The sequence below is a fragment of the Schistocerca americana genome, chromosome X, assembly GCF_021461395.2.
Source record: "Schistocerca americana isolate TAMUIC-IGC-003095 chromosome X, iqSchAmer2.1, whole genome shotgun sequence".
NCBI lineage: Eukaryota > Metazoa > Arthropoda > Insecta > Orthoptera > Acrididae > Schistocerca > Schistocerca americana.
Genome location: NC_060130.1, coordinates 980,459,194 through 980,471,575, shown reverse-complemented (window position 1 = coordinate 980,471,575; position 12,382 = coordinate 980,459,194). Strand labels below are relative to the sequence as shown.

General features: G+C 43.6%; 1 protein-coding gene across 1 annotated transcript in view; it reads right to left on the bottom strand.

Annotated features, from left to right (window-relative positions):
* LOC124556426 (PE-PGRS family protein PE_PGRS16-like) overlaps window positions 1–5,936 on the bottom strand; it is a 31,935-nt gene extending 25,999 nt beyond the window's left edge. The window contains exon 1 of the mRNA XM_047130382.1: window positions 5,596–5,936. Coding sequence (XP_046986338.1) covers window positions 5,596–5,936 — 341 coding nt within the window. The remainder of the gene's footprint in view (window positions 1–5,595) is intronic.
* Between the last annotated feature and the right edge of the window lie 6,446 nt (window positions 5,937–12,382).

The window sequence follows — 12,382 nt, the reverse complement described above, 5'->3', positions numbered from 1 at the left end:
TTTTGAATTTTTAGCAGCAAAAACGTTCTTGTGAATTACGAAGTGGTTCAAATGGCTCTGAGCACTATGCGACTTAACTTCTGAGGTCATCAGTCGCCTAGAACTTAGAAATAATGAAACCTAACTAGCCTAAGGACATCACACACATCCATGCCCGAGGCAGGATTCGAACCCGCGACCGTAGCGGTCGCTCGGTTCCAGACTGTAGCGCCTAGAACCGCACGGCCACTCCGGCCGGCTGTGAATTACAAAAAGGTAAATAATATGCATAACATTTTTTCAGCATAATGTAAACATCGCTCAATTTCAGACTGGTTTAAGTGTGGTTGCACTTGGTAGGGTGTCTGGTGGTGACAATGGACCAGGAGGCCCAGTGGAAACATTGCTGACGAAAAGAAAAAGGTGACTTCAACTTCAATTACTCATAGTGTCGTCAGATCAGCGAGGCAGACACCCCTCACAACGTTGCTGACGAAAAGAAAAAGGTAACTTCAATTACTCATAGTGTCGTCAGATCAGCGAGGCAGACACCCCTCACACCATTGACCGCGGCCGGTGCTGCGTCGTGGCCAGCCGCTTCCGCCTGGAAAGTGATGCTCACGTAGGCTACCCATGATGCTGACGACAGGCCAGACAATTACTGGCAGCCTCAATAGGCAACGGCCGTGGCGTTAGCAGTGCTGTGTGTTGTGCTGCTATGGCGTTCTATCGGAGAACGGCCCTTTGTTGCAACTCAGCCCCGAATGCGCTCACCGTGGTGACTGCTGTCTGTGGGATGCAGCCCACTGCCCTGCAGCAGGACGGCGGCTGGTGCTCAGGCACCCTCAAGGAAGTCAGTTCTGGTGGAGGCTGGCGCGGACGGCAGATCAGTGACACCTTGGACGCTGATCCCACAATGAACTCACTGCTGGCAGCGACTGGCCCAACACGGACACCAACTCATGGATGCTACTGGTTATGCTCAGTCGTCTCGTCGTCTGGCGTGGCCTTGGCCTCTTTATGATGCTGGTGAACTCTGAAGAAGGAGTGCCTCTGCCTCAAAATTCAGGCCTGTTTATACGCCGCTGGTGAACATATCTTATATCAAATCTGGCACCAAGCCACGTATCTCATAACAACAGTCTTGCCCTACTATGGTCTTTACTGCTGTGTGCTGTTGTTTTCACTGAGTACCGTTAGCGCTTCTCGCAATGGCGTACATGTTATTCTCATCCACATGTCGCCACAATGCGGCTACCATCCCACGGATGTTATTGCAACACTCCACAGCGACTTTCTTACGACTTATCATTAATTTCATTAAAAACTGTGTAACGCCACAACACTAGAATCCCATAAAATACTTCGAATGAGTAAGCGGTATCGGAAGATCAGCTCAGACCTAGGTACGTCTTAACCTTCAAGCTCCAGAATGAAATTTGAAACGCTATCTGGCTATTAATGATAAACAAAATAGTTACACACACACGCACTTACATAATTTAAGCGCATCTAAAACTGGATTTTGCACAGGTACCATCTGACAATTGAGCAGTAACAAATGATTCATCAATAAACTGACCAAGAATTAAATAATTGTTTCTTTCTGCCTATTGCACCCTGCAGTGCTCATAAGGATGTCCGCTCAAGCATGCAATCATTGCTTCTCAGCATGAAAGATAAAATGAACCATTGAAAATTATCACATAATATGTGAATACCATTTTCATATAGTAACTTACTAAGTTTCTAGAGCACTCCACAGTACATTTAGTGAGCACCGATCGTTCTTGGCCTACCTTTCTGCATCTGAAACATAATTTTGTGTAAGAGATAAGAGAGAACCCTTATTTCTAATGTTTTGCAGTTCAAAATTTAATTCAGTGATTGGTCTCTGGTGTATAAGGATATACATCGGCCATGATTAGAATCAACAGGTTACAGCAATAGAGGAGACCCTGTGAAAACCGACATACCAGGCAATACCTCCAGCATCGTTTTCTCATCTGACGCGAGTAGTCAGTGGGAGGTAGTGCTGCAGCATAGAGGATGATACCTGAAGTATAATACAGAGGCGGCGTGTTATTGTGAACAACAATTCCACTGTGGCACTGAAACTTAATGTTTATTGAATTTTGATGCTATTTTCGTTTATGCTTAAAGCGTGATAAACGTTTCGATAGTTTTTTAACTAAAATAACTACACTCCTGGAAATTGAAATAAGAACACCGTGAATTCATTGTCCCAGGAAGGGGAAACTTTATTGACACATTCCCGGGGTCAGATACATCACATTATCACACTGACAGAACCACAGGCACATAGACACAGGCTACAGAGCATGCACAATGTCGGCACTAGTACAGTGTATATCCACCTTTCGCAGCAATGCAGGCTGCTATTCTCCCATGGAGACGATCGTAGAGATGCTGGATGTAGTCCTGTGGAACGGCTTGCCATGCCATTTCCACCTGGCGCCTCAGTTGGACCAGCGTTCGTGCTGGACGTGCAGACCGCGTGAGACGACGCTTCATCCAGTCCCAAACATGCTCAATGGGGGACAGATTCGGAGATCTTGCTGGCCATGGTAGTTGACTTACACCTTCTAGAGCACGTTGGGTGGCACGGGATACATGCGGACGTGCATTGTCCTGTTGGAACAGCAAGTTCCCTTGCCGGTCTAGGAATGGTAGAACGATGGGTTCAATGACGGTTTGGATGTACCGTGCACTATTCAGTGTCCCCTCGACGATCACCAGTGGTGTACGGCCAGTGTAGGAGATCATTCCCCACACCATGATGCCGGGTGTTGGCCCTGTGTGCCTCGGTCGTATGCAGTCCTGATTGTGGCGCTCACCTGCACGGCGCCAAACACGCATACGACCATCATTGGCACCAAGGCAGAAGCGACTCTCATCGCTGAAGACGACACGTCTCCATTCGTCCCTCCATTCACGCCTGTCGCGACACCACTGGAGGCGGGCTGCACGATGTTGGGGCGTGAGCGGAAGACGGCCTAACGGTGTGCGGGACCGTAGTCCAGCTTCATGGAGACGGTTGCGAATGGTCCTCGCCGATACCCCAGGAGCAACAGTGTCCCTAATTTGCTGGGAAGTGGCGGTGCGGTCCCCTATGGCACTGCGTAGGATCCTACGGTCTTGGCGTGCATCCGTGCGTCGCTGCGGTCCGGTCCCAGGTCGACGGGCACGTGCACCTTCCGCCGACCACTGGCGACAACATCGATGTACTGTGGAGACCTCACGCCCCACGTGTTGAGCAATTCGGCGGTACGTCCACCCGGCCTCCCGCATGCCCACTATACGCCCTCGCTCAAAGTCCGTCAACTGCACATACGGTTCACGTCCACGCTGTCGCGGCATGCTACCAGTGTTAAAGACTACGATGGAGCTCCGTATGCCACGGCAAACTGGCTGACACTGACGGCGGCGGTGCACAAATGCTGCGCAACTAGCGCCATTCGACGGCCAACACCGCGGTTCCTGGTGTGTCCGCTGTGCCGTGCGTGTGATCATTGCTTGTACAGCCCTCTCGCAGTGTCCGGAGCAAGTATGGTGGGTCTGACACACCGGTGTCAATGTGTTCTTTTTTCCATTTCCAGGAGTGTATAATGTAGGTAGATTCAAATGGTTCAAATGGCTCTGAGCACTATGGGATTTAACATCTGTGGTCATCAGTCCCCTAGAACTTAGAACTACGTAAACCTAAATAACCTAAGGATACCACACACATCCATGCCCGAGGCAGGACTTGAACCTGCGACCGTAGCGGTCACGCGGCTCCAGACTGAAGCGCCTAGAACCGCACGGCCACACCGGCCGGCTAATGTAGGTAGACAGAAAGTTTTCTTGTGCATATTTTAGCATGCGTTTTGTAACTTTTCGAGCATTAGCAAAGTCATTACGGTTTGGTTTCTGGCATGATGTCTGAGTGGGGCAATATCGGCAGACGAATATGAGACAATACCGACAGCAGTACGATATTTCCCCTCGCTCTAAAAAGTTGTTACACTTAAGTTAGGCCTTGTATCTAACTTCAGATGTCGAGGATGAAAAAATAAAACCAGAGAGGGCTAAATGCACTAAAGAAATTTAAAAAAGACATGAAGTTTAGTGAAGTCAGGGAGATCACTGCATATCAAAGAAGGTGAACACGCCAAGAATTACACACTGATTGAGTAGCAAGGAATTGCGTACAACATTTACAACGAAATAGGCCTTATTTCATTAATTATCGAAATAACTGGAGAAGTCTGGGTCTCTACACAGCTTAACAAAATTACAGGATCACTTTTTCGAGATCCCCAGACACTTTTTCGAAATCCCCAATTCCGATGCGTAAGATTGAAATTTGGCTCAAAGATTGCTATAATCTTCCTCTGTAATGGTGCAAATGCATGGCGCCCTGCGATGTCATTCTCAGGAATGGCGACGCTTCAGACAGCAGTGTGTCGAGACATGCAAGAAAAATAAATAAAAATAAAATATAAATGAACCACAGCTCAGAACTTCATGTGAGCTGTAACTTGGGTTAATGATGTCACATTGGCACCAAATTTCACCTCAATTCTGCCCAACGCCTCCGTCGCGTGTCGTACTATGGGATGTGTTGCTACACCCCGTCTCAGAATCGACACGAAGATGCCTCAGCGGGTGGCATAATCGCGCGTTGATTCTCACATATTTCACTGCCGAAAACGACAGTTCGCAGTGCCATAAGCAACAGGACGACGTTCTTGACAACTTTTTACACTTCTGCTACCCCGTGGTGACGTCGTGGGCTGCAACCCCACTGAACGTGGTATGACACCATGGAGTGTAGTTGGCGTTAGGCAACCACTTCGTCATCTCTTAGCTGGTGTTTGCCTGCCTTCAGGCTCAAGATCTACCGCAAGGCAGAATGTGTGTCGAAGTTTCTGACAGGTACGTATGTAACGTGCTTAACTAAGGTGCATGGGTGGCACCGAATGTGTTGCCAAACTGGTTGGGGTGGGAGGGGGGTGGACTTTTAGAGAGATCCGTCAACGTTTTATTCACGCGCATCATAGTGTTGCAACCCCTCACTCCTCCTCTCACCCCCCTTCTCCATGATCGCGGCACAGGAGGGAGCGAAAGAAGGATGAAAATGTATAGGAACTTATTATCTTCTGTTAGGAGGCAACTTCTCTACCAATACTTCTATAGTATCCTTGTCACTCTATGGGCTGTCCAAATGTTTTAGTTTACATATCCATTTCTCACGCTATTCTCTCATATTCTCCCTACTCGTCCAATCATACCATGGGGCCTTCTTAAAACCTTCTATGACATCACTTTGTTTTTCTTTCGACCAGTATTCTTTCAAAAACACTGACACAAAATCCTCAAATCTTTCAGATTTTGCTTGTGGATCAGCTCCCCAATCTAAACCTTCCCCTTTTAAACAATCACTTGCCCTCCTTAGTTTGTCCTTTTCTGTCCAATCTGTAGTAAACTGACTTCTCAAACTATTCACAAAAGACACGGGATGTACATGTCCACTAGGATCAAAAAGTATATTATTGAAATTACTACCATCCCTTATCTGCACTATTACTGGTGATGCAGTAAACTGTTTACCCTGTACTGTCTTTTCTAAACTCCCTATTCTCAATCTTAGCAGTGGTCTCTCTAATATCTTCCACTTCTGCCTTAGTCTTTTGTCTATATTCACGGAACATTCCTTTGCAATAATCTTTAATTTCATCCTTCCCCTTCATACATTCAGTAGCTTGGGTTTTAATGTTTTTATCCAAGCATTCTACACTTTCCTTTATGATGTTTTCAAACTTCACTTGCTTCTTACTTAACTCAAACTCTGTCTCTTTAAAAGTCTCTTTAACGTCATCTTTAAACTTCTCAAAATCTTTATCAACCTCTGACTTAAAGCCCAAGATTTTCTTTTCCAACCCATCTTCCATTTCCAGTTCAAATCCCCTCAGACATTTTTCAAACTTTTCATCTAGCTTTTTTAATTTCTTCACCCATTTTTTCCTGTGATTTGCTGACAGCTTCTAGCTTTCCACTCACTTCTGTTTTCATTCCTTCCATTTTCGTCAACAGCAATGCTAACATACTTTCCACTCCTCCCTTCTCATCTGCTTCTCTTCTGACACCTGGTTCCACTTTAATGTCTAATCCTTTATCTACCATTTCCATAACAAACTCTTCTTCTTTATTTTTTCCTTGCTCACTTTCCCACACCTTGAAACTAGCTACACGCTCATCTTCTTTGATTGTCATTTTGTCTACAAAAGCCAGCCGGTGTGGCCGTGCGGTTCTAGACGCTTCAGTCTGGAACCGCGTGACCGCTACGGTCGCAGGTTCGAATCCTGCCTCGGGCATGGATGTGTGTGATGTCCTTAGGTTAGTTAGGTTTAAGTAGTTCTAAGTGACTGATGACTACAGATGTTAAGTCCCATAGTGCTCAGAGCCATTTGAACCATTTGTCTACAAAAGGTAACCCACACAAAACAAAACAATACAATTTTCACTCTTACAAAATTCAAACATCGATCCTAAGATTGACAGATTCGAAAAGACAGTATTACTAAAACACTGTCCTGTCACGACACGGCGCCATATGTGATGATCTCAACCCACAGGAAAAATAATTATCAAAATCTGAACTGTGAAGTCATTCAAAATTCTAACTGGAAAACCACAATCTTTGTTATACTTCTTAATTGGTCACTATCCCACTTCGTTTATGAACTGAAAACTCTAATATTCACGAGAAACTGTTCTGAAATTAACCTGAACCGACAAAATTGTGTATATATTCTCCGAAACTCCAAAGACATCTAAGACAAGATCTGAAAGGAATTAGAAAAAGTGACAAAATTTCGTGAATCACACACAATACTGTTAATAATTGCGTGTCTCTTAATACTACGACTCGTAGCAATACAGTATAAAAAACTTTTATTACTGGGTAAAAAGTCCCTACGTGATTTGACAGCTGACATTTCTAATTCACGCTCACGTCAGGAAGTGCACCAATACGGGAATAGCAGCTTTTACGTTATTGGTCAGAACGCAAGCAATTATGGCGGTCGCCGTAATTTTCGCGCGACGCCATATTTCGCGACAAAATGCTCTTATTAGTCACTGTCGTATATCTAGTCTCATAACAATACATAAAACTACATAAAATGACTACAATAATTTTGACATGCAAGGAGAATTAGTTCTAATGAGAGGAAGAAATTTATATTTACTGGCGTTTCAACAATGACTACCAGGCAACTTTTAATTCACTGATTGTAATTTTATTTTCGTTAGCAGAAAGCAAACATAAACGAAGAATTTATTTGAATAGAGTCTGTAATTCTTATACTTTTAATAGAGAAAGAAAATTTCTAGGTCAGCGGATAGCGTTAGCGAGATCTCTTAACTTTTTGTTGCATACGAAACGTTGCGTTGGGGAGCACGATGTCGGGAGCTTACGATGATGAGAGCAGGATACAGGCAGTTCCGCTGGTTAATCTTCTCCGGCGAAACGCAAATAAAGTACCAGCAGAGCTGTATCATTAACACCGTGGTGATTAACAAACCACAAGTCGCCAGTATACGACCGTTGTTGACATGTCCTCTCTTTCAAAGTACATTACATAGACATCGCTCGTTTTTTACACTTTATGCACTGTCCGTGACGCTATCGTCCATAATTACATAGTTCGTCACTTTCATACAGTCTTAGCCACAAATACACAGTTCATAGAATTGTTCTTGTGTGTGAAGCACACCGTAAACAATGTCCACTCTGTTCTCGCATTTCAAACTTCGACAACGTCACTGAAAGTCATTTATATTGCACAGTTAATTAAAGTCTTCACTTTCACGGCTTGATAGAATGTGATAGACAACAGTTCCACCACCAAAACCCAATACCAGCAAAGTTCATTCGCATAAAATCACTGTTCGTGTCTGTCACAGCAAAGTATTGTTAGCGGCACTTTCATAGTCCGGTTTATTTGCTCTTAAAGTTCGCTGGCGATGGCATTACATACTGCAGTGGTCAAGAGAATTAACAATCTGATAGTTCGGTATCACTGTCCATACAATTACGTATGCTTTTTCATAAAACACAGTACTATTTTTCCGCGCACGCTTCACAGACGCACCATCCACCATCCCCTCTACTACAGAACTACTTTTCAACTATCGATATCACTATCGCTGTCCCCTGTCTATAGATGTTATATCGTTATCGTAAATTACATAAATCTTTATAAATGTTATTGATTGCATTTTTCACAATTAATAATATTCCAAAAGTGATTTTTACAAGCTTTACCACAGGTACAAAGCAAGAAACATATTTATCCATTGGAAAACGAAATAATCACAATTACATCTTTACATTTAAAAACCACAGTAGAATGTTACATAATCAAAATTAAAAATGCTCATGTGAACTAAAGAAAAAGAATAGAAATCTAAAGAAAATCACGAAAAATTTTTCTATGCGTAATTAGCAATGCCTTCACATGATTCAGATCACGTCCAGATTTCATCCTTAGAGTAGGGCTGAAACGCCCAGGGGTTTTCAACAGTGTCGAACGTTGTCAAGAACGTCGTCCTGTTGCTCATCGCACTGCGAACTGCGAACTGTGAAATGTGTGGGGATCAATGCCCCAACGGAAGTGTTGGTTTCATTGACGCCCTTTACGCCTCCCCTTCAGGAATTTTCGTGTCGATTCCCATAAGAAAACCGATTGATTTCAACGCTGGGTGTCGCGGTTCTGACCTCCATCGCAGAGGCGCCAAAATAAGGGGTCAAATGTAGGTAAAATGGGGCGGTGTGTGACGACCTTTCCATCGTGTGTCACCGTGGTGGCGGTGGGCCGAATTGTGGTGAAATTTGGTGCCAATGTGACATCATTACCCCTCCTCACAGCTCACATGTACTTCTGAACTGTGGCCTTTTTTGTTTTTTATTTTCATTCATTTATTTATTTTACATGTGTCGACACCTTACTGTTTGAAACGTCGCCGAGTCCGAGGGTGACGTCGCAGGTACCACACTTCTGCACCATTTCAGAGGGAGATTGTAGGCATCTTTCAGCCAAATTTCAAACTTGTGCGTCTGAATGGGAGACAATTACGACGTTCGGACAGATCTTCGGAAAACATGCTGTATAATATTTTGATATATGTTAAGTTAACAGAGTGTGTTACATCCTGAGAAAAGGACGTTTATTCTGTCTGCATTTCATACTGCTGGTGTTGCCCTGTAACAATGTCCGTATTATCCAGGTGCACGAGGGAAAACGAAAAATCTTTTTACGTGTCGATATTTCCCTAGTCTCATCTATATTGGCGTAGCAGTATAGCACTGTATCACGGACAATTACGCAAGAAATGACTTGATTTCGGGAGAAATCATTCAGAAAGATTTTAATAAATAAATATATTCCAGAATGAAATTTTCATTCTGCAGCGGAGTGTGTGCTGATATGAAACTTCCTGGCAGATTAAAACTGTGTGCCGGACCGAGACTCGAACTCGGGACCTTTGCCTTACGCGGGCACGGTCCCGACTTCGAGTCTCGGTCCGGCACACAGTTTTAATCCGCCAGGAAGTTTCAATAAATATATTGTTCCCGAAAGAAAACATTTGATTTACAAGCTGACATGGGTCCTCAAAGGCAATGCAACGTGCATGAATTTCATAATGAACAATCGAATACTAGGTACTCAGTACATAACCTTTACTAAGATAGCAAAATTCTTTTATGATTTAGGAGAGGATGATAACCTGAAATATGCAGTAGGACAGACTGAAAAGACAACATTTGTTACTTTAATCTGCTTGCATTTAGTCAAAATTGACTATCCACGACTTGCCATTTCACCATGTGGAAGAATATTTCCGCAATTCTGAAAGCGAAGTAATCGGTATTAAACTGTACAGAAATTTAGCAGACAGTTCGGAAATAACATAACCATTTCGTCTAAGCTTCTCCGCTGCAAGTAATTGAAATGATCGCACCGCATTTCATCATTGTGAAGAATTTCCAAACCAACTCAGATCGACATCAGACAAAGCCAGTCTTCATCCCAATGCAGGATTCTCACCTGTACCAGAACAGAATGCAGAGCAGAATGATACAGAATGGTGGAAGTACGCTCACAAAAGGAACAATTCGTGACTTCCAAACCGCGAAAGCCGCCCTTTCGCTAATAGACAAAAGTGTCACATTGGAAAAGCAAAGAGGTTGCTCGAAGAGCTCATTTTGAACAACATAAGCAGATTACAGCAGAAGTACGTACACTATTGCGAAGATAACTGTCACGATCTGTTAAGTGCATAATATAGTGAGTAAAAATTAAATCGCTGAATAAACAGGCAACATTCAGTCTTTAGATCTAAAATTGGTCAAAATTTAATCTATAGTTTGGGAAATCTGGCGTAATTTTACAGATTATTATACGTTATTTAGAAATAGTATGCGGAAGTCTCGAGTGCTTCGTGATACATCAGAATTCACTTGCAGTTTATTTTCATTGCTACGTCAGAGATAACGTCAGTGAAGAGATTACGTCAAGAGTGTGACGTAGCGGACCTTGATGTGGAGATCTGCGAGGAACTAGTCTTACTGTTTTGTTATAGCAAACATACGAGCAGACCCTAAGACCTCGCAACGGCAGAAACAGTGTGCAAAGGGATATCAAAAGGCTTAAGGCAAAAGACCGAAGACTACCGAGTGTATGCACATTGTAATTCCTCGTAATTCCTATTCCCAGCAACGTAACCACGTTACGTCGCACTAAATACTGTTCCAACAGAACGGAGATTGTAACTCACCTACGAGGTATAGTGAAGATTTTCTGTTGCGCTGATAAGTCATGTAGCCATATGAATGTGTGCTGCAGCAAATCATTCGCTTGTCGGAGTCTAAATAGAGAAGTACTATAGCTTACAAAGTAAACGTGCTCTTTCTTCGCACATGTTATGCTCAAAGCGAAGTAGTCTATTGAAGTTAGAAGCACTTATACGGTCCTAGAAAAGTACTTGGTGTCCGTACAGGATTTAATTATTCTGCAGTATCTCAGTTAGCGTACTGTGAGTACAAAATCCTCAGAACTCAAAACCATATTTGTTGCATAAAATCTCTTACCCCAGTTCATATAGCCATCTGCAGTTACTATCACCTCTATTTATTAAAAAAGACAACTTGCTTTCCGCATTCAAACCTGAGACGTTCATCATCAGGCGTCAGTACAAATTTTATATAGCGCTTGAGCACTGTGTAAAAAATTACTGTTTGGAGTAGATGTCGCTTCACACTGTCTTTCGTTTCAAGTTGGATCACAATATAGTATTTGTCTTTCAGAGACAGGATCATATTATAACGTTTTCTCCTTTAGTGACTCAGTGATACACACAAACTGGATTCTAAGAGAGAAAATACTTGACAGAGCCTTGACTTCTATGTCTCTGTTAGACGGTATACAAGGACAGAGAAAGGAAGTAGACGAATTCGTTTATAATTATCTCACAGGAATTGCTGCGTTGTTTCCTACATTACCACAAAAAGACTAATACTTAATCACTTCTATACACATCAAAAGAAGGTATGCATCACCTCGGTTCAGAGAGTTCCGGAACCTAAATAGAAAACTGAAATAGAGATCAATATACACATCATTTCCGCCCTTTTTATTGCTTATGAAAACCACACATTGCAAGTTGTACCACCATATAGCGAGACCTTCAGAGGTGGTGGTCCACACTGCTGTACACGTAAGCACCTGTAATACCCTGTAGCATACTATCCACAAGTTCATCAAGACACTGTTGGTCCAGATTGTTCCACTCCACAACGGCGATTTGGCATAGATCCCTCAGAGTGGTTCGAGGGTCACGTCGTCCATAATCAGCCCTTTTCAATCTATCGCACGCATGTTCGATAGGGTTCATGTCCGGAGAACATACTGGCCACTCTAGTCGAAAGATGTCGTTATCCTGAAGGAAATCATTCACAAGATGTGCACGATGGGGGTGCGAATTGTCGTCCATGAAGACGAATGCCTTGCCAATATGCTGCCCATATGGTTGCACTATCGGTCGGAGGATGGCATTTACGTATCGTACAGCCGTTACGGCGCTTTCCATGACCACCAACGGCGTACGTCGGCCCCAGATAATACCGCCCCAAAACAGCCGGGAACCTCCACCTTCCTGCACTCGCTGGACAGTGTGTCTAAGGCATTCAGTCTGACCGGGTTGCCTCCAAAGACGTCTCCGACGATTGTCTGGTTGAAGGCATATTCGACACTCATCGGTGAAGAGAACGTGATGCCAAACCTGAGCGGCCCATTCGGCATGTTGTTGGGCCCATCTGTACCGCGCTGCATAG